The 22,032-nt window shown below is 53.3% G+C and overlaps 1 protein-coding gene across 2 annotated transcripts in view; it reads left to right on the forward strand.

Annotated features, from left to right (window-relative positions):
* The window catches only part of Cabin1 (calcineurin binding protein 1), a 170,508-nt gene that overhangs the window by 136,898 nt on the left and 11,578 nt on the right, over positions 1–22,032 (forward strand). For both annotated transcript variants that reach the window (XM_023720922.1, XM_023720923.1), the window contains exons 31-32: positions 20,290–20,453; positions 21,305–21,401. In XM_023720922.1, coding sequence (XP_023576690.1) covers positions 20,290–20,453; positions 21,305–21,401 — 261 coding nt within the window. The remainder of the gene's footprint in view (positions 1–20,289; positions 20,454–21,304; positions 21,402–22,032) is intronic.

Consider the following 22,032-nt stretch of genomic DNA (forward strand, 5'->3'; position numbering starts at 1 on the left):
AACAGTGCACTGGGACACCACTGAGTGGTAAGCAGCATCTCCAGTGGGGATGTTACACAAGGCTGTGTTGGGAGGATACTCCTTATTGTCTTGCTTCAGGGTAGTGTTGTCTCCTGAGGCTCCAGCATCATTGGGTTCTCAAAAATTATTTGGGGTTAGTTGTGGCTTTCATCTTACCTCCTGGTACAGGTCAGCATGGGTGTAGACATACGGCACCACTGGCTAGTGGAGAAATGAGCTGGGGTTCTGCTATAGGACCTGCCTTTCATGGCTGTGACCTTAAAGGTCCCCTAGCCTCACTGAGCTTCCTCCCTTTATCACTAAGATGACCCTCTACACAGCAGGGCCATTCCTAGTGCTGCTGGCTGGGTTCAGAACACCTAAATCCCAGTCACGTCACAGTGGGAATCAAAGGGCAGAAAAGCAGGGGAAAAGTTTAAATCGAGGAAATGTGAGGTTCTTGGCTGTAGTAGGAATTGCTGCAATAGCTCTATTTTTAGCATTGCTGAGCTGATCCGTGGGCCAATTGCACAAGCAGAGTAAACAAAAGAAAACACTTCAAGTTCTCAGGGAAAAAGGTCCCATTTTTAAGACTCTTAAAAGGGTTAGCACTCTTCTGGGGGCTCTGAGCCAGTCCCTGACCTCCTCTCCTTTCCCATGTCCTGAGCTTTGTGGACTTTGGAACTGAACTGCATTAGGCTTCTTCAGCCCTGGATTCAACCTGGAGCAGGTACCAAAAACGTCCCTGTCATCCTTGCCTCCCTGTCTGGGAATGAGGGTGAGCCCCAGGGCAGCAGGCAGAGAAGGCCCTTCTTTTGCCTGAGAACTTACTGTTTTCCTGACCGAAGAGCCAGCAAGAGGAAGCACATAGTGGGACAGCAGAGACAAGGCCACGGGATGCCCAGGCCCCTGCCTGCCCTGTTAGGATATAGCAGAGTCACTTTTGCCAAGCCAGGATGTTTTCATTTGTGGGTATAATTTTTTAAACTTATCAATATAAGCAGCCTTTATTCTGTCATCCCCTGGTGTACATCCTTTTCTGGCTATCAGAGACAGCTTTCACCTTTAGATGTGGATTCAGAATTATGAAACCAGGATACTCAGGGACATGCTCTTAAGCCGTCAGCATTGCGGGTCTCGGTGAATCTTCAGGTAGAATCCTGCTAGCAGGAACAGAAGCCCCTGAAGGCTACTCATAGTGCGAGAGCTGGCGAGTGACCCAGCCCAGATGTGTCCAGGGCTGAGGCCGGTGTCCTGTGGGCTGGCCTCCATGCCAGAGTTTCCTCACAGCCTCTCAGGAGTGCCGCTGTCTGCTCCCCCCACTCCCAGGGAAGGCAGTGTTTGTGTATAAGTACAGCACTGACCTCAGTCCTGGTCCCCTCTCGCTCCCAGCTGCTCTGCTCTGTGTGTTCAGTAAAGAGCTTATTTTTTAACATTCTTGAAGACGTTTTTCAGTTTAGACTTCTTTTCCTAGAGCAAGTGACTTTTTCCGAGGCTTGATCTTGGAGTGAGTGGCCTTGCTGTGTTTTTCTGAGGCACACTCACAATGGTCTTAGTATGGGCAACGCCTTTGCCTTCTGTGCTTTGTGTCCAGGATACTGTTGCAGGCCCAGGTGTGCTGTGCAGAGGAGCAGCACCAGGCCAAGGGCCACAGCAAGGAGGCACACTTCTGGGTGGCGTGGGGGGTCTTAGAAAGTTGACAGGATGTGTGGCCCACTGAGACTCAGGTGGTCTGGGCAGAGGCAGTGAGGCTGAGAGCAGCCTGTGGCTGCTGAGATGGCAGGTCCTGGGAGTCCCCACCCCCAGGCTGTAGAGAGAGGGTCACTCCAGTGTACCCTTTTGAGAGAGAGAAGCAGTGGCAGTTCCAGTTCTGCTTTGTTTCCTGGGAGCTCATTCCTGCAGCCCAGAAAATGTACACCGTTACAGTTGATCCAGTGGAAAAAAGTGTCATAATGGCAGGTCATGGGCCACCAGGTTTAGTTTGTGAAACATTCTTATGGCGGCAGAGAGCCCAGGGCTACCCAGAGCTCTGTGGAGGCCTTGGCTCCTACTGGAAAATGAGGTTTAAAAAGCACAGTCTGGCCTGCAATGTCTCATCCTTTGCTCCATGTCACTGGGGTTGCCCTGATTAGGGCCCCCAAGCCCGCAGCTCCTGTAAGTATGGCCAGGCTGTGGATGGTGGGATGGGCCTAGAAGCCAGAGTACTTAGGCTATGTCCAGCCTGAACCTCAGATACTTTCAGTGTGCCCACTGCTTCAGGAAGGATACTGCCCTGCCCTCAGAGTTTAGTCCTGCTGTTGACTTCCTGGTCCTGGCCCCTTTGACCTTAATTTCTCCATCTGAAAAGGTGGGCCTTTTGAATGAGGTCAGTGATTTTTTCCAGGTCTTTTTCCAAAAGAAACCTTTCTCACATACCCAATGGAAAACAGATGAGTGAACAGCTGCTCCTGTGGAGGTAGCAAAGGCCAAGCCCCACCCTCTTGGGCTGCACCCCAGGCAGCATCGGCTCCCATGCAGGAGGGAGCAAAACCCAAGAAGTGAGGGCTCTCTGCCTGCTGTGCCACAGGTCTGTAGCCAGGCCTCCTCCTTTGGGTGGCTTCAATCTGGGAAGTTGTGTCTCGTCTCGTCTCGTCTCGTCTCGTCTCGTCTCGTCTCGTCTCGTCTCGTCTCGTCTCGTCTCGTCTCGTCTCGTCTCTCTCTTTTCTCTTCTCTTCTCTATCTCCCTTCCTATTTGGAAAGTTTGACTATGTTCTGTGTTGCTTCTAAGAATGTTGGGTTTGAAATCCTTGAACCTCTGCTTGGTTACCATAGTGATGAGCTGTGGCCCACAAGTGCCCCTAGGAATCACAGACCTATGGGAGGAGCAAGCTGAGGACTCGCTCACACACATGGGTCTCTGTGGTGTGTGTCCTGTTCTCTCTCTGATCTCAGAAGGAATACTTCGGTCAGTCCAAAGTCATTCTTCATACCTGGCTCCACTCTATACCACTGAGGGGCTTTAAGCAAAACCAGTCAGTGTTTGTAAGGCTCAGTTTCTTCACCTGCAAAGTAGTGTTGACCATGCTGGGGAGATAGCTCAGTGTTCTAAGCATGTGCGTGGGAAGTGCAAGGACCCGGGTTCGATCCCTGGTACCACATGCTATGCTAGCCCTGGAACTGGGCATGCTATGCCAGCCACCAAAAGCAGGCATGGTAGTCTACTCCTGTAATCCCAATGCTAGGGAGGCGGAGACAGGAGGATCACTAGGAGTCTACACTGCGTAGTGAGACCCTGTACCAAATAAATTAAATAAAAGATTAAAAAAAAAAAAAAAAAAGTAGCGCTGAGCAGACCGACCTTGGTGTTATGGTAAGAAGCACGTAAGAACCCTTATAGAAAACACATTACTGCCTCGGGCTTCAGGGCCTGATCTACACATGGTATGAAACAACGACTGTTGCATCCAGGTGGCATGTGGTGGGGCAGGGACCCTGGTGACAGGACTCACTTAGGTCAGTGGAGAAGGTGTGGTGCACAGCCAACTGGAAGATGTCTTTGAAAGAATTTTAGAAATTTTGTTGATTAAAAATAAGTTTTCAGGGGCAGTCCAGATAGCTCAGCAGACTAAAGCGCCTGTGTAGGCAGAGCACAGAGGCCAGCGTTTGATCCTCTGCCTGCTGTGCCAGCTCCGCCCTGGGAGCACAGTTAGCCGGCAGTTGAGACTGGGCATGGTGGCACATGCCTGTAATCCCAACACTTGGGAGTCTGAAAACAGGAGAATCACTACAAGTCTGATCTACATAGTGAGACCCTGTAGACTCTGTACTAAATACGTTTAAGAAAAAAAAAACCCACAAGTTTTTAGCCAGGTGTGGTAGCAAACACCTATAATCCTAGCACATGGGAGGCTGAGGCAGGAGGAGACAGGAGGATTATCTCTCAAGTTTGAGGCTAGTCTTGGTTACTTAGTTTTTTTTTTCCTTTCAGAACCAGGGATTGAACTCAGGCCACACTGAGCCATCTCCCTGGCCCCTACTTAGTGAGTTTGGAGCCAGCCTAAACTACATAATGAGACCTTATCTCAAAAAAAAAAAAAAAAAAAAAAAAAAAGCCTAAAAAGAGAAAGGAAGAAAAAAGTTTTGACAAATTAAATAAATAAATGGTTAAAAATTTTTTTTGAAGTTTTGAAATGATATTCTGTACATATATGTTAAGTTAGGTGAGAGCAGGTGGAGCCTCACAGAAGTTCCCTGTAGCCCTCCACCCATCGGTAAGCAGTAGGGCACACATTCTGGAATCTCTGAACACTGTCTTCTCAGTGTCTAGGTACACTGGGTCATTTGCTCAACCTGCCCAAGCAAAGGAGGGCCAGCTCTATGCTGCCTGAAAGACTATCCACCACTTGCTGTAGCAGCGCTGGGCCAGCAGGCCCATTCATGGGAACTAGCCGCCACTGGCTTAGCCCTAGTCTTTATTTCCAGAACAGACTTACCTAACCATCCTCAGAGGAGTAATAGAGAACCACACCTCAGTTCAGGCCTAGGTCCTGCATGCGGCACTGAGCAGGTGGTGCTGTGAAAGCCTTTGGCAGGGAAGGCTGGCCTCCAGTGGCTGCAGGTGGAGAGCCCCTCCCCTGGGAAGTGGCCACCCCTGCTCAGGGCACAGCAGGAAAAGGCAGATGCAGTGTGACTATCACTCCCGACTTTTAATCAAGGCACCCGGAGTCTTCTGCTATGTAGGTCTCACAGTGCTATAGCTTTGGGAGGAGTGTCCTCATTCTTAGCAAGGGTCATCAGAGACAGTCCTGGAGGCCAGGCTGACCTTACAAATTGGCCAGATAGTCAGACAAACTGGAGAAATCATTCTAAGAGGGAAAGTCATGGGGAGCAGTGTGGGGGTCCCTTATGGGGAAAGAGGAAGCCACTCTGGGAAAGATAGAACGGACCTTTCAAGGCTATCACCATCACTTTCAGCAGTGATGTTGATCCAATCCTTGATAGACATGTGTCTGTCTTTAGTGGTGGACTCACCATAGGGTTCCAAGACAGTGTGTTCCATGGTTATGGTTGGCAGAGGGAGCTTGCAAAGCAGGAGCTTTGTAGCTCATAGAGCAGGCCTGGCAGGGGGGAGACTGAGGAGAGCATTGGGGTCAGGCTGAGGAGACCCTGTGCCCTCACAGCTGTGAGGTATGTGTGCACAGGAGGGCAGGTATGGATAATCCAAAGCATATTCGACTTAGCTTCTTAAAAGTGCCTGGCTCAAAGTCAGGCCAAACTCTGCCAGTGGAGCATCCTGTGGGCATCGCCGCTTTAAACAGGTGACCCTTTTCCTGTGGGGAGACCCTGATGGTGTAATGAAGGTTCCCATGCCTGGGTGGGGGTTCTCTGTTCTTATCTCAAATTTGTTCATGTTGGGGTTGGGTCTGCAGATTTGACACTGGGCTTTGGTCTATACAGCAGGCCTGGGGGAGTTGGCTCCCCTTCAGAGGCTATTCCAGGGTACCTGAAGGCTTCCTCCTGTGACTGTCAGGGGCAGGAGGAGCTGATGAGCTATGACCATGCTCGAGAGCAAGCTTGGATTGCCATATAGGTGCCAGCTCAGTTTAGGTTGTTGCTTCAATCACCAGCATGCCAGTTTGCTGCTGTCTGGAGAGGGTAACCAGTGTAGACTGTGGCCACTGCCAGCCCTTGAAGCCTCCCTTCTTTCACTACTTCCCTAGGACACCTCCACCCCCACCAGGGCACACTTATCCCAGCCAGAAGAGCTAAAGTCCCCAACACCCACAAAATCCATTTTTTTAGGAACCAGGGGTCTGAAGATATTGGCTGTCCTAGTTTTCTCAGTGTGTCACATGTGGTTTTTCTAGGATCTGGGCTCCCCTCCTGATATGAAAATGGAAGCAGCTTAGCAATACTTTACAGAGTAGGCTGTTACAGTAGCCTGGGCATCAGCTCCTTTATCCAGACTTAAGTCGGGGTGTGGCTCAGAGTTTAGTATAACTGTCATGTTGCTCCAGGTTGGTTCTGAGTCCCTGACTGATCGGATCATACACTGGGGGAGAAGCCATTCCAGGAAGGAAAAGCAAAGGAGTCAGTGTGGGGCCCTCCTAGGATCGGGAGAAACAACAGACACCACACCCCCAGCAGCAGGCCAGCTGTGTTTTCAGTAGTGGACTTGTCATAGGGTACCAAGGCAGAAAGTCCCATAATCGTGGTTGGTGCCTCCCCACTCACATAAGCGCCTTAGCATTTGGTGGCCTCTGTTCCTTTCCCCCAAATTCCCTACAACCCTTTCCACAGAGGCCGCAGTGCACTGCCCACATGCGGTACCTGCTGCCACATGCATCGCCATTGCATACAGCAAGGATCCATTTATCCTCCACAGGCTCAGTGCTCCTGCTGTTCTCTCCTTCTGCTAGCAGGCTGCTGCTTTTTCTCCACTTATCCCCCTGCATAGGGAAATCCCCAGTCCCTCCACATCTGCCATTTCTTCCCCCAAGAAGCTACCATACCCCTGTCCCCATCCTTGTTTTTGTTTCTGTCTTTTGCTATGTAGCTGAGCTGGAGATACCAAGTAAGCTGAGTTGACATGCTCTGTCACCTGCCTGTGAGAGCCCAACTGTCTCACTGAGATCCTGGATTTGTCTCCTGGTTATGGGGAATTGTGGGCACAACCTTATGAGGCATCCTTTTCTCAGAAAGCGCCTGCTGGGTGCCATGGCCCATGTTCATCATGAGCCCATGTGTGTCCTGAGTTCTCATGTCTCTGTGGGTTGGACTATGGTATAGCACAGCTGTCTGCTGAGGTGAATGCAGCACTCAACCTAATGACCTAGTCCTTTGAGTCAAGTCCTAGCCTGGAAATGTTCCTTGGGCAGGTCACTTTCATCCTTCCCATCTGTCATTTAGAATAGTTGGACACTGACATCTAAAAGTACTTTAGTAATGTACTACAGGCTCACCAGCTCTGAGTACCTAAAAGCTCTAGCTCTAGAAAAACCTGAGTTTGGGATATCTGGGATATCTGAATGAGTCTGGGATATCTGAACTCCACTGCTTTCAAGGGATGCCATGTCCCTGGGGGTCTGTGTCCTCAGGGAGGAGAAGCCTGTTTCACTCTGACTGAACCCTGAGAGGAGGGAAAGAAAATTTGCTGGCATGGAACTGTAAGACCCAGCAGTCTGTCATACACACTGCAGCAAAGTTGACTAGTCACATGTCACACAGAGCCATATCCCACAGCAGCATAGCAGGAGAGCAGTGGCGAGTCTTCTGCATCCAAAGCAGCTGGCATTTTCCATGGCTGACAATTAGTTCTCAGTCCAGGAGGAAGACTGGGGTTAGACCATGGTAGGACTGAGATAACAGTCAGTAAGAAAGAATGCAAGAGTGACCTGCGGGGGGCCTGCCCCTTAGCTCAGTTCTTTAAGTGCCTGCTTCAACAAAGTAGTCAGGCTCAGGTTGCTGTGGTTCAATCCCCAGAACTCAAGCCAGCCAAACCTGCCCTGAAGGCATTCTGAGCCAGCCCAAAAAAAAAAAAAACAAAAAAACAAAACAAAACAAAACAAAAAAGAGTGACCTGCGGGTCTGCATGGTGTGGGTCTTGAGAAGGGATGGCTGCAGTGTACCGCTGGGGCCACCTGGTAACCTGGGCAGTTCAGCTGACAGCACCTTGGGCACAATTCAGCCTGGTCTTTGGCTTCACAAAGCCAGAAGCCAGTGCTTGGGGTAGTGGATATAAGAATATTTATATGTTACTGTCTACATGAGCCAAAGGCTAAGCCTTTGTTTCCAAGGAAACCAATGACCACCTCAATGGCTTCCTTCTGGCCTGTGTGAGTGTGATCAAGGTATCCTAGCATCTTGGAGAGCCCAGTCTTTTAAGCCTTCAGGTTAAAAGCCCATCTTAAGCCTAAGTTACATGAGTGGCTATCTTTGGGGCAATAATTATAAACCTGTATCTTTGGGCATCCAGGTACAGGTGAGCAATTAAGGTCCATGGTGCTGTCCTGCATAGGTATTGACAAGTCTCAGGAAGCTCAGAGCTTTTGGGGACTCAAATACTATTCAAGGTTGCAAGGCAGGCCCACCAGTCAGCCTTTGTCATAGTGTTCTCTTGTGAAGCCTCAAGAGGCTCCAGCATGCACTGAAATCCTTCCCCTAGCAGAACAAGGAGGGTGATGCTCACCATATGGGAGTATCGCTGCTCTGGGTCTCAGTGTCATTGCTTGTCAAGAGATGATGATTGTCTTGTGGGGCTCTAGAGAGGGTTGGCACAAACCAGGGCTCAGTGTGTGGGGTGTTTGTGGTATAGGAGCAGACTCAAGGAGACCATAGAGCCCAGCTGGGAGCAGACATTCTCTGAGGGATGTCTCCCAGTCTTTGCTTTGCACAGAACCCCCGAGCTCCCCTGACCCACCACCGGTCACCCCCACTGTGACAGCTAGCTGCCAGGACCTCTGTGTGCTTGTCTGCTGATGGTGGGATGGTGCCAGCAGATTCTTTTCACCACAGTGCATGTTAGAGTGTGATCACTGGGCTGCTCCAACTCTGTTGGGGGACCCATGTGCAGTTGTGGTTGCTGGTGGACCTAGAAGTTTCCCACATGAAGGGAATCAGTTTCCAGAGAACGGCACACTTGAAATGGCTAACAATTTTTCTTCTGGTGTGTGGGCGATCAGTACATGTTCTCAGCTTCCTTTGGTCTGACTTGATCTTACAGGGAGTAGATAAGGTATGAAGTGAGGTCATGAGCTGTGTCAGGCACAAGCATCACTCTACCACCTGGTCCCCATGTCTGTTCAAGCAAGTAGGGACAATGTTGAATGGCCAGGCTGGACCTTGTTGCTCATTCTCTCTGAACTTGTTCTCACATGTATTGTATCTGTCCAGTGATGGTAGGAATGTGCACGGTAAGAGGCCAGAGTAGGCTGAGCAGCAATGCAGGTTGAGATCTAACTTCTGCGAGCCCTCAGTTGGAGCCTCTTGTCTGTCTTTACTGCCTAGGGGTGGCTTGCACTCATTTTTGTCCCCCTGCCAGTGAGTGACTTATAGGAGCCAAGGTATCCTTCTTCCTTTTCTCAGCAGCAAGCCCTGTGCTTAGCAGGGAAGCCGCCTTCCAAGAGCAGAGGACAGAGAGTGCTACATTCTCCAAGGCCAGTGCAGATTGGGCCCAGACTGATTTGAGTTGGGACCACTTGGTGGGGTGTATGGTAAGCCAATGCTGGTGGACAGGAGCTAGCCCAGGAGTAGAATGCTTGGGAATTAGCCAGCTCAAGGAGTGGATATCTCTAGGACAGATGCAACTAGGACTAGCTAGGTAGATCTAAGACCTTACTTAGAGTATCAGGAGAAAGCTCCTGGCACTGAGGTGATGTGAGGAAAGCTTGTGAAGATGGGTGAGAAGCATCTCCATCTAGCTCATGGAGAAGGGCCCTTGCTTGCCTTTTCTGGGCTTTCCTCAGCAGGGAGGGTTGGCAGAAACAGCCAATTAACAGATAGTTGTAGCTCAGTGTGCTTTGCAAGAAGGCAATCAGGAAGATGTGGAGGGTGTTGGGGGCGGGGTCATATGCACTAGAGTGAGGCTTTTCCCTTCTGAACTCCTTCCTCATCTGTAGCATGGGTATTGTCCATGTACTCCCTGAGCTGTGGAAAACTGCTCCTGTGCTGGAGAGTACTGCTGCTGTTCTTGGAATGTAGAGCAGGGGTAGGAGTGCTGGAGGGATCTAGGATCATCCTGGCCCAGCCCCACCTTTCTGGGTCTGAGAGCCTGTCTGGAAAAGGAAGCTGCTTCCAGCTGTAAGCCCACTCACTGGAGGACTCACCATAACATTTAGAAGTCTTCTCTCTGGTCCCTACTGACAGCTTGAATGTGCTCCGACACACACACCTACACTGTGCCAGCCACAGGGCACTGAATGGCACAACTCCAGGGGGCGCCGTTCACATAAACACCACATTCAAGTCAATGACAGCCCCAACATGCATTCAACTATTGCCATCCTGGCCAATGTAGTCCTGGCCACAGCTTTCCACACTAAGGCCTGTGCCACCAGCAGCTGGCAGCCGACTGACAGCCGGCCACCATTGCAGTGGCAGCTAGGCCAGGGACCCCACCAAGACTGGCCAGCAGAAGTCAGTTGCGCTGCTGGGCACACATCCAGGCGAGCACCAGCGCCCCGTCCTGCTCTGCCTGCCCCGCCCCGGCCCGCTGCGAGAAGCCAGCGAGCCTCCGCGGCCATGGCCCTGCGCCCGCACTAGCTCTCCTGCACAGATGCCACAGCGGAGCCAGCGGGTAGGAACTTGCCGAGGACGGGGGGGGGTTGAGGCCAGGCCACAGGACCACCTCTTCTTCTCTGCCTACCTGGTTCTCCCCTTTTTTGCCCTTTTGTTTAGTCCTCCAGGGTGGGCTCAGGCAGCTGTCCCCCTCCCCAAGCGCAACAGGAAGCCCGTGGGCCATGGTTTCCCCCGGCACCCCTGCAGAGGAAGTTGGCTGGCTAGCGACGGGGCGCGGCGCCCCCGTGCCGGGTCAGCGTCAGGTGGGCGGCCAGGCCGGCCTAGGTGGCAGCACGCGGGGGCGGCAAGCTCCGGTGGAGTGTGCGCGCGCGTCTGCGCTGGGAGCCCCTGGCTAGCCCAGCCCGAAAGAGCCCGGGGCCAGGAGCCTGCGCGCGGGGGTGTGCACTGCGCTGCGCCGCGCGAAAGCGAAAGCCACTAGCTCAAGCAACTTCGCGGCAGAAGGCGCCGACTAGAAGCTGCGCGGTGTTGCTCCTGGGGATGGTGAGCGGGCTGCCCGGCCGGGTGGGCAGCGGCGCCCGGGTGCGGTGCTTCCCTAGCTATAAATAGCTGTGTGCGGGGGCGGGAAGATGGTGCCAGAGCTTTGCGAGTGCTGCCGGCCCAGCCCTGCTCCGGGCTGGTTCCTTGCCCCTCAGCTCCCAGGGTGGGAGGAGGGCTGGGGTTGGGGTTAGGGTTGGGGTTGGGGTTGGGGTTGGGGTTGGGGTTGGGGTTGGGGTAGGGGCTCCGCGGGTGTGGCGCAGGGGCTTCAGTACTAGCGGAAGGGGAGCTGGCCACCCAGAGTTGGCTGCCGGGCACTCCCCACGCACTTGGTTGTTTGTCATTTCTGCTTTTCCCGAGGGGGGGGAGGGAAGGGAACCTAGTGCACGATGTCTCATTTGGCAGGAGAGACTGCAAACGGCTGGTGCCAGCTGCAGGCAAATTGCAGGCTTCCCCAGTCTCTGCCTGTGTTGGTCGAGGACTCATTACCTACGATGGCATGGGGAATCCCTTGCCCTCGGTAGCCCTGCTGGACAACCAGGATCTCGTGGGGGGGGGGCGCCCCTGGTGGCCTCTGCACAGTTCTGTGGACAGAGGCTGTAGAGACCAGGTGGTTTTGAGGTAGAAGCTGCAGGAACTTCCTGCCCACGGGGATGTTCAACCTGGCCTGCCTCAGCTGTGCCCTAGCCTTAGGCCAGGAGCAAAAGTGGTATGGGAGGGGCAGGGCCCTTAGCTCCTCAAGGCATGGAAAAGATAGGGAGTGGCCTAGAAACAGCCCTAGCCCCAAATGCCAGCCCTCAGGAGTGCCAGGACTCCAGGAGTCATCTGGACCAGGAGTGCTGCCCAGCTGGCCTGGCTTAGTCCTTGCACTCCCTGAGCAAGAGCAAGTGGGGTGAAAAAAAAAAAAAAAAAAAAATGTACCTTGAGAGAAGGTAAAAAAAAAAAAAAAAAAAAAGAGCAAGTGGGGTGGAGTGGGGTGCAAGAGCCTGATGGGCTGAGTTTTGCTGTGGTCTCAGCTCCCGGCCGGCTTCCTGGCCTGGAACTGGTCTCCTCTCCCACAGCGAGGTGTAAGTGAAATCATGTGTTGGAGAAGCTAGGCAGATGCCAGTGAGTACTGTTGGGGCTCAGGGCCATGCATCCCTCCGTGCCTGCCCCCCTGCCCTCTTCAGGTAGTCTTGGTATTTGGGTAGCTGGTATGGATTAGCGGGTGACGGATGGCTTCCCAAGACTGCAGAGGATTCTGGTATTTTCTTCACAACTGCTCCCAACCTCAGGGGCTACTGTCCAGATTATTTCTCATTCCTGGCTTGGGGTCAGGTTGTAACTCTGACACTGTCCTGGAGCCAGTAGAAAGTTTTTGTTTTTCTTGAAACAAACGAAAATCTCCTAATGTGCTGCCCTAGAACTCTGCTGAGAGGCTCTATCGCGATGTGTAGCTTCAGCTATTGCTGAGCAGCTGGTCCTTGGTTAACAGCAGTCAGCTTCTACACCCTATGCCCACTGCCTCAGGGATCTGGGTGCCAGCAGGCTCCCCGCCCTTGCCTGTTGAGAGCACTGAGTCACCACTGTGCCTATGCTTGAGCTGGGGGAGGGCTGACTGTAGGAATCCCTCTGCTAGGAGAACAGGCTTTCCCTTGGGTACTCGCAGTGCTGTGCTTTCTGTGAGCTGGGCTGTTGGAACTGAGTTGCTCTGGGAAGCCTTGCTCACTCGCTTACTGTAGCGCTCCTCACTGGGTTAGCTCCAGAACCCAGTCCCTGCCTCCAGACCAGCCTGCTACCTAGTTGCAGTCCCTGGTGTCATCGGGTGGTACATTCTGAGCAGAGGAGAGCTTCATAGAGAAATATGGTCAGCCCAGGACTCTTTGTCTGGGTCCTGGAGACTCAGACTCAGAGTCTCAGTGGTAGCCCACTGTGGAGTAAAGTACATTGTGGTCATTTTAGATTGGTTTTTGCGATGAGATCTCACTACATAGTCCAGGTGGCCTTGAATTTATGGCAGTTCTTTCATCTCAGCCTCATAAGTGCTGGAATCACAAGGGTGCTCCACCATACCTAGCTGTATGTGGTTATTTTATTTATTTATTGACAGATTTTTGCTGTGTAGCTTGGCTGGCCTCAAACTCATTATGTAGCCCAGGCTGGCCTTGAACTTTTGGTGTTCCTCCTGCCTCAGCGTCCTGAGTACTGGGATTATAGGTGTGTACCACTATGCTCAGCACTGTGGTCATTTCAAATGAGATGTTTTTGACAACGTGGGGAAATACATGTGTTATATTTACTGAGTTAAAAATCCAGATTGATGGGCCAAGGAAATGGCTCAGTGGAATAAGTGCTTCCCTGGCAAGCACAAGGGCCTGAGTTCATTCCCCAGTTCTGACCAAATAAATAAATAAATGAAATACAAAAATAAAAATCCCGACTGAAGTATATGCTTCCTGTGCTCAGGACACCCTGAGTTGTGGTAGTGCCCAGTTTCTACATGCACTCTAGTTCAGCTGCTCACTTCTCACCAGAGTGACAGGAAAGCACCTTCTCCAGCTCCTGTCCCCCCAACACACCCCAGCTTTCTCTGAACATCCATTAGTCATTGTTCTCTTGGACCATTGCTGTCACTGCACCCTAGATGCCGGGAGAGTTAAGCTTTCCTGCCCCCTGGAAGGGGATTTATCTGCAGCATAAACTCTCCAGAGCTAGCCCAGGTGTGGTTGTGGGGCCCCAAAGGGAACAAGATGCTCTTCCTCGTCTTCTGAGACTCACTCAGTGCCTCCCTAGGACTGTCATGAGGTTAAAGGGGTTTGGATGCCAGGGTTTGTGCTTTTGACCTGGACTGTTCCTTTTTTACAAAGTCTTCAAGCAATTCCGATAGGCAGGCATTCCTGTCTTCCTGGCCTCTCTCACATGAAGGGGCTTCACTTTGCTCCAGTAGCTCCCCAGCAGTTACCTCACAGGTTTTGAGAGCACCCAGAAGCCACTCTGTTAGTGGGCTGGTGTGAGCAGGAGTGATACAACCCTACTGCTCCCTCTCACCCAACCCCCCATCTCTGGGTAACTAACAGTGCAGAGGGCAGTGGCAGGCAGCTGCTTTATCCAAGACTCAAGCCCTTGGGACTAGCTGTTGATGTCAGAAGCTAGAGCAAACCTATGGGCAGTGCCTAAACAGCTGAGGCTGGGCCAAGAAGGCCCCAAACAGATGTAGATCCCTTGTGATGGGGAGTCTGGGTGAGCTGGCGTTAGGAGAGCCCCTTACTGTAGCAGGCAGCCACCTGGCCCTGTGGCTCACTCACTCTTTCATTTGGCCCAACCCCCCTGGAGGGCAGTCTTTGCCTCCTTGTTATCTTTATGCAGCAACCAGTGGCTTCTTTACAACTTTTCTGAGTGATCATGGGTATGGTTACTCCATCCTCTGCCCTCTTGCCTGCACCTTGCCGGGCATCCCAGCAGGGTATGACTCTAAGAATAGCAGATGAAGGGAAAGGATCCTATCTGAATCTTGGGAGAGTTACAGGAAAGGACAGGTTGCGGAGCTCCAAGTAAGCCCTGAGAAGACCAAGGGTGGAGGTCATTTCCTATATGGAAGGACTTAGTATGGCCCTCTGAGACACCATACTAGTGCAGGACACTGGCCACTCATCACTTGCCCCGTCTGTTGGCAGGCCCTCCATGCCAGTCCTGCCCTGTGGTGGGCATTCCAGGTCTTAGAAAACAGTGGGCTTAAATACATGGCTGGGTATCAGTGCTTATGTTCTCCATTCCTCTGTTTCTATGTCTGTACAGCAGTCCAGCTTCTTCATTTGGGCATGTTAGCAAGGGTGCTGGGGAGGCCTAAGCTAGAAGAGTCTGATCTCTGTGCCACTTTGAGATCCCTGGACAGTCTTAAGTAGGTGATATGAATTCAATTTCCCTGTCTGGGAACTGTACGCTGGATTTATTGCACGCTTCGACTGTCCCTGCCAGCGTGGACATAGGCTAAGTCTGAGTCCTGTCTCAGTCCTGTGCCTTGAGCATCCTCTGCTCTGCAGCAAGCCATGCCTCAGACCTAGTGCAGTTCTGATAGGGTTACTCTTTTTGCCCACTCTGCTTTCCCATGATGGCATTTGCAGGCAGCACTTGTTTTCGGAGGGGGTGTTGCTTGTGCTTTCGGAGGTGGGGTCTGCGAAGGTAATAGATGGGGATGGGTACCTGTAACCTGGAAGCCCCAGAAATAGCTTTAGGCTGAGCTATCAAAATTTGCCTGAGTAGGGGCTGGTGAGATGGCTCAGTGGTCTAAAGGACCTACTTAGAACAAGCTTAACAAAGCACAGGGACCGCGGTTCGATCCCCCAGCACCACATGCCAGCCAACCCCGCCCCCTGGTGGGCTGAGCTGGCCCCCCACACACAAATAAATAAAATGTAAAAAAAAAAATTTGCCTGAGTAATGGACCAGCATAGGGCAGTGGGGTTCACTGTGTGGACTATGTCTGTTTGAATCTGTAGCCTTGGGCTACCAAGTCAGTATGCAGGCAGTGTCCTGGGCCCTGAGCCCTGGCTTAGCCAGTCCAGGAAACCAGGTACACTGTTTCATACCTGCAGGAGCCACTACTGTCTGGTACCTCCCTAGGGTGCCACCCACCAGGATTACTGTGAGTGAAATCACATCTCCCCCTACCTTTAGTGCCCTTATAAGTGGACAGTGCCCTCATGGGCACCAGCACAAGCTGTCCCAACAGCCTCGCCACTTCCACAGCTCTCAGCTCCACTAGGAAAAACTCTGTGGGCCTTCACACCATGGCAACTGGACCTCTAAGCTTGCCTGCTGCAGGACACAGCCCCAAAAGTTCTGTAGCCTCCAGAGCAGAGAGGACATCTGAGTCTCAAGGCTGTAGGAAAGGTTTGAGAATTCGTATCAAAACCCCTACCCAGAGTCTGAGGCTCCATAAATTATTCGGGTTGCTAGAGACTGTCTTGATGACCTCATCTGTCATTGAGAAGCCCAGAACCACTCAGGAGGTAGGGGTGGGCTGAGAGGCCCTGGATGAGGTGCCTGGCATGCAGGAGGAGCCCTGAACATAGTTCTGGTGTTTTTCAGGCCTCCAGCTGCCCACAGCACTCTGAGCAAGCATTAATCCAGCAGTGCTGGCCACCAGGGAGCCGGCCCTGGTGATACCAGGGTGCAGGAGTTGAGTGGTGCAGCTCCAGAGCCAGCCTCTGTGCCTGTGGAGGTGGGAAAGGACATCCAGGGGAGGTCTAGAGTAGCAGACTTATATGGTGGCCCAGTGTGGGGCAGGGGAAGGACTAGGAGGGAACCATGGGAAGGGGAGCCGTCCCAGGCCTGCCCTGTGGGGTCTCTTGCTCCTGGCTCCCCCTTCTGCTTTTGGCTGTGATCACGTGGGGAACTGTCAGGCTCCTTCTACCCTGCCTGGTATTGGCCTCTTCTCTCCATCCTCAGCCAGGCTTCATTTTTTTTTTTTTTTCATCAGTGCCTGTCCTATTGGTCAGGCCCCACTTGGCCCCCCTTGCTCTCCCTCCAGCATGTCCCCCACACCTTTGGAGCAGCACACACCTGCACCCTCTGGAGTGGGTACAGCAGGGACTTTGCCATGTGGGGCCATGGTGGGGAAGACAGGGCAAAGCTGGTGCTCTCTTCCTTGCTGCTGGGTGCCTGTCCTCACACAGGGAGGCCTTCCCCCACACTCTGCTCACTGGATGAGGGAGGGCATAGCTGGCTTAGTCGGGGAGGGTCAGCAGAGTGAGGTCTGCTTTGGCTCTTCCCACTCCTTCACAGAGGAGCTTCCTGACTCAGGCAAAAGTTTTAAGTTGTTGGCTTGCTATTTACCCTCCTGGCTCATAACTCTACCTGGTGGCTCCACTCTCAGGCCAGTTGTCCCTAAAGGCCAGCCTCATGGCCATGAAACTGGAACCACTTCTCTCCAGGGCTTACCACCATCTGCCCATCTCCACACTGGAGAGGTGAAGTATTCTCAGGCTCCTGCTAGGGGAGGGAGCCAGTTAGGATCCTGTGTTCACCTCTGGCTACATCCCTGTGGCTTGTGGGTAGGCAGAGAAAGGCCAGGGGCCCAGCCCTGGGACTAGGAGGGAACAGGCCCTTTAAAGAATGGAAGGGGATGATGCTTAGCACCTGGGAATCCTAGGGTTTCTACTGCTGACAGGCCCAGGCTGTTAGGAACTTCTACTAGTGTAGGTGTCTCTTCCCCCTTACATATAATGTGCTTTTGCTGCCAGTCGGCTGCCCTCTACCTCTTGTGAGGTGCTTCTATGGCCCTAAGAGGGTCCAGGTCCCTCCCTGACCCACCTTCACCCAGGGAGCAAGGCCTGAGCTGCCTTTGCTCTCCCTCCACCCCAGACCAGGAAGTCCTCAGAGTGTACCTGCCTCATTGGTACCCTGGGCCCCTGCCAGAGTGAGTACCTGTCCCAGAGACCAGACAGGTGGATAGGGTTGAAAGCCCAGCCTCAGCAGCAGGGGAGAGGGAGAGATGGGAGAAATGAAGTGTGTGGCTTGGCCTGCACAGCCTAGTCCCCTCCCACAGGGCCCAGTGGATATCGAAGATGTAGGCATGGCTTGGGATGACCGTCAATTTCCAGTACTAGTCTCTTAGGACATTTCTGCACAGCTTCAACATGAGAATGACCCTGGGCCCAGACCCCCTTCTAGATGGGCTAGCAATGCCAGGCTACCCCTACATAGTCCCAGTTAGTCCAGGTAACCATCTTGTAGGCCTCGTGCGGGCTTTCTCCAGATGTCTATTGGCTCAGTTTGGCACATGCTCCTTCCCCCCAACAACAGAGTAGTGCTGCATCTGTTTCCTAAATTTGGGAGCTAGTGTTTGGAATCATTCACCGCAGCGCCTCTGCACACACCCCTCCCCACCTGTCAGACCTGCTTGTCTGTCCAGCCCACCATGCAGATAGCCACGTGTGCTTTCTCTCAGCTAGGGCTTTCTCAGTCCCCTTTCTTGTAGGAACGGAGGAGAGCAGGCTGTTGCTGGGCCAGGCCAGCTGCTTTTAGCAGGTACTGCTCAGACTGTGCTGTTGCTTGCAGTGATTGCCTCACAGTCATCGCAGTTATCCTGCCTGTGGCCACCTTCCCCTAGAGCCTGGAGCTGGGAAGAGCTGTTACCTGTGAGCAGAATTGTCTGGAATCTGTCCTGTACAGTTGAACATGGAAATTTCTAGGGTGAAGGACTAATGGGAAGATTGGGGGGCTATTATTCCCCAGACAAGTTTCTGCAGAGACTATGCCCTACAAAATGGGAGGCAGAAAGCCCTCCTCAACCCAAGAGTGCCTTCTACTCTGCCAGGTTTGTTTGTATCTGGGCCCTGGGTACCCGGAGCTGAAACAGACCTGCTCTCGGCCAGTGCATACTGCTAGCCACAAACCCACCCCAACCATCTAAGGGGTTGACTCTGAGTTGCCTCTGGGAGTCAGAGGAGGACAGCAAGCCAGGAGGACTTCAGAGAGGAGGTGATGTCACAGCTGGGCTTGGGGGGGGACACAGAAGAGTTGGCTGGATGGAGGAGGTAGAAGGGCATTGGCAGAGACCCAAGCATAGAATTGGTGGCTGGACTCCCAGGTCAGGGAAAGATTGGTCTCTAACCTGATCCAAGTCATGGGGTGGGGATGGGGGGCCTGTGCACAGCAAGGAGTGAGGGATGGAATCTATGAAATCCAGCATCATGCCAGGCTTGGTGGTGCATGCCTGTAACCCCAGAATTGTGGTATTGTTATGAGTTTGAGGCCAACCTGAGCTGCATGGTGAGTTCAAGGCCAGCCTGTACTGCAGAGAAAGATACTATATATCAAAACAAAACAAGAGGAAGGAGAGAAATTCAGGGTCATTCTAGGCCCTCTCAGTTGACTGACAGGAGCAGGGTATGTCCTGGTTCCCCTCCAAGAAGCGAGATCTGGGAGTAGTGGCTCATGCTCACATCTCTGACCTGGAATATGCCCTGGGCCTCTCCCCTCACATCCAGGTTGGAGAGGAGCTGTGCAGTGGTAGAGGCTGGCACATGCTGTAGAAACCTCCTTCGTAGGCCCAAAGGATTACTTTCCTCTGTGCTGTGGTTGTTGTGAGGGTAAACCCTGAGCCACCTCGAGCTGTTTGACTCAAGAAAATCACTCCCCATAGCTGTGGAAGGCTATGGTAAGACCACCTGAGTGGCGTCTGAATAACTTCGCAAAAGGCAAGCCCTTTCCACACCCAGAACTAATGGGCCTGGTAGGTGACAGGGAGAGCAGTCACACACAGCCCTAGAAGCAGGGGCAGAGCGCCAGAACATGGTTCTTAGCTCCCCACACTGGCTGCTATAGCTGCTCAAGGGCATTCCTCTTGCCTCCTGTGTAGTAGCTGTTCACAAGATGTTGCAGAACCACAGTTCCAAAAGACAAAATTGCTTGCCCTCCTCCGTGTAGGTGGTCTAAACTCACTTCCTCCTACTTGAGCACAGCAAGGGGTGGAAGAGGGCTGCTTCATCCAGCCCCACCCCCGCCGCAGGCTATCTCAGTATGAGCCAGCCTGCTCATCTGTTGCCCTGTCATGCAGTATAGAGCGTGCATTGGCTTGGGACTGAGGGTTGTGCCTGCCCCCCAGGTCTAAGTAGCTTCTGTCCCAGGACTGCTAGAGCAGGGTAGGCCAGTACCCCTCTGTAGGCCTCAGAGCTGGCAGGGACAGCCACAGACTCTAGACATCCCACCATGGTCCCTGTGACAGGTGGCCAAAGTCCCCAAACTTCACACTTCATCCAGACCCAATGCTAAGGACAAGGAGGCAGCATCATTTGCAGCACTGGCCCATTCTGCTCAGGAATTACTCTAGGTGGTTGGCTACGGGGCTCATTGTGGAGCCTGCTAACTCCTCCCAGGTCCTGGAGGCCCTGTCCCAGAGATGGGCTCCTCAGTGCTTGTGCACTTATCACTCCCTGTATCCATGCCTGCCCCACACCTGGACTGGAGCCAGGAGGTTACCTGGTGCCATGCTAGTCAGGGAGCCAGCTGGTGAAGGGCAGCCACAGCAGGTTGGGTGTGGGCAGAAGGAGAGAAGAGGAAGGTCATCGGCAGCATGCTCTGTCTGAGGTGGCAGGGACCCAAGGATCCTAGGAGCCATAGATGATCCAGCAAGCTGCTGGGGAAGGGGGTACTCAAGGGTGGGGCTGTACTGGTGTCCTTCTGTGGCAGCAGCTGTTGGAGCTCCATCATTGTCCCCTTTGACCCAGTGGTTCCACCTGTAAGAGTTGGTCACGTGGCTGGGTCACCACTTGTGTAGAGAGATGTGTGCTTGATACAAGTACCACCATAGGGGACCAGCCCAACAGATGTTTGCAACTCAGCCATGCAGAGAGGGATGTTCAGAACCTCAGTGTGCTGTGTACCGCTGTTGGGCAGGGGAGTGCAGGTGAGGGGCCTCGCTGCATCCTCTAACACATTAGAACGGGTTGCAACACCTTGACGGGGCAGAGTGTGTTGGTACTGCGGCAGGTTCATGGGACCTCAAGCAGGGTGTCCCCTGTCCCATCCCACAGCCTGTCCCTCTTGCCTGTCCTGCAGGGCATCTGGCGGATCCCTGTGGACGAGATTGACCGGCCAGGCAGCTTCGCCTGGCACATGAACCGCTCCATTGTACTGCTGCTCAAGGTGCTGGCCCAGCTGCGGGACCACAGCACCCTGCTGAAGGTGTCCTCCATGCTGCAGCGGACCCCGGACCAGGGCAAGTGAGTGAGCTGCCTGAGCACAGCTAGCCCACGGCCGTGCTCTGGGGCCGGTCGCCCACCCCGGTCCTGCCCTTTCCGCTCCAGCCTAGCCTTGAGGCCTGCTCTGTGCCCCTCTGCTCCAGCCTAGCCCTGAGCCCTGCTCTGTGGGAGTCCAGCCAGCCTTTTCCTCGCAGGGTGTTCTGGCCTGTCCTGGGCCTGGCAATGTGGAGCCAGCCCAGGCTCACCCTGTTGCCTTTGGTCTGCACATCCAGACTCTGAACAGCTCAGCCTTCCTTTTCCCCTGCGTTTCCTTCAGAGGTGCTGCCACATTGTGGGGAAGACAGTTTAGATCAGAGCCATGTAGCCAAGGGAAGGCCAGTAATAACTAGATGAGCCCAGAAAGAAGGGCACCCACCAGAGTGCCACACGTGGGGTTATGGTCATCTCAGCACAAGGTGACCAGGCTGGTGGTAAAGCCTAGAGCAGAGTCACCATCCCCTTGTGCCTGGGCTACATCACTGTCTCATGGTCTTGTTCTGCGGCATGCTGTGAACCCAGAGAGCCCTCCAGATAATCCCAGGGTATCCCTCCCAGCCTTCCTTATGGCAGCACGAAGGAACCACAATGGCCGTGCCCTTGGAGTTCATGGCCAGCCAGGAGGCCCAGGGAAGCCAGCTATAGTCAGTCAGTCATGTGTTGAATTTGATGGGTGAAGTTGAAAAGAGATTTTTGGGGGAGCAGAACTCAGTAGGTGGAATACAGACAAATAGACATTCTTGGGGGCAGGGACAAAGCACAGAGCCACCACTGAGCAGCACCACGTGGTGTCTGACACACTCCCACCCTTTCTGACCACTCCTGTGTGACCATAGGAAGTATCTGCGAGATGCTGACCGCCAGGTCCTGGCACAGCGGGCCTTCATCCTCACTGTGAAGGTGCTGGAGGACACACTAAGTGAGCTCGCGGAGGTATGTAGCCCGCCCCTGTAGCCTGTAAACATGCCCCCAGGCTTCCCAAGTGCTGGTCCTGAGCCATCTGGTTCCCCTACACTGCACCTTAGGCAGGTCCCTGTGTGCCCACCTCTGAAGTAGCACTCACCCTACCCAGGCAGGCAGTATCATCCGGGGTAGCGACCATGCAAGCTGTTAGTGAGGCCCCAGCAATCTATGATTAATGTAGGAGGTAAAAACACGCTATACAACTGAGCCATCCCCACAGTGGGCCCAGCAAGGCTTCTGAGAGCATCCTGTGCCCTTTGAACCCTCTAGGCAGGTAGAACAATACCCCCATTTTGTAGCTGAGCACCTCACGTCCAGAAGCTTCAACAACTTGCCTAGCAGGTGATACTGCTGGAAGCTGAGCCAGCTGGGTGCTGAACCAGGATGCCGTCTCCACAACACGCGCCTCATGGGGCTGGCTGAGGCTTGATGCAGGTACCCAGGGTGGTGCTGCAAGCCTGGGAGTGTCCTCACTGTCCACCTCACAGTAGAGGCCAGGACGACTTGGCTCTGCCCGAAGCACACCTCATAGCTCCAGGCAGGCCTCCTTCCCATAAGGCACCCCAGAGTTCATATCACAAGCCACAGGAGAGCAAGAGGA

This window comes from Octodon degus, unplaced genomic scaffold (genome assembly GCF_000260255.1).
Source record: "Octodon degus isolate 3935 unplaced genomic scaffold, OctDeg1.0 scaffold00079, whole genome shotgun sequence".
Classification (NCBI taxonomy): Eukaryota; Metazoa; Chordata; class Mammalia; order Rodentia; family Octodontidae; genus Octodon; species Octodon degus.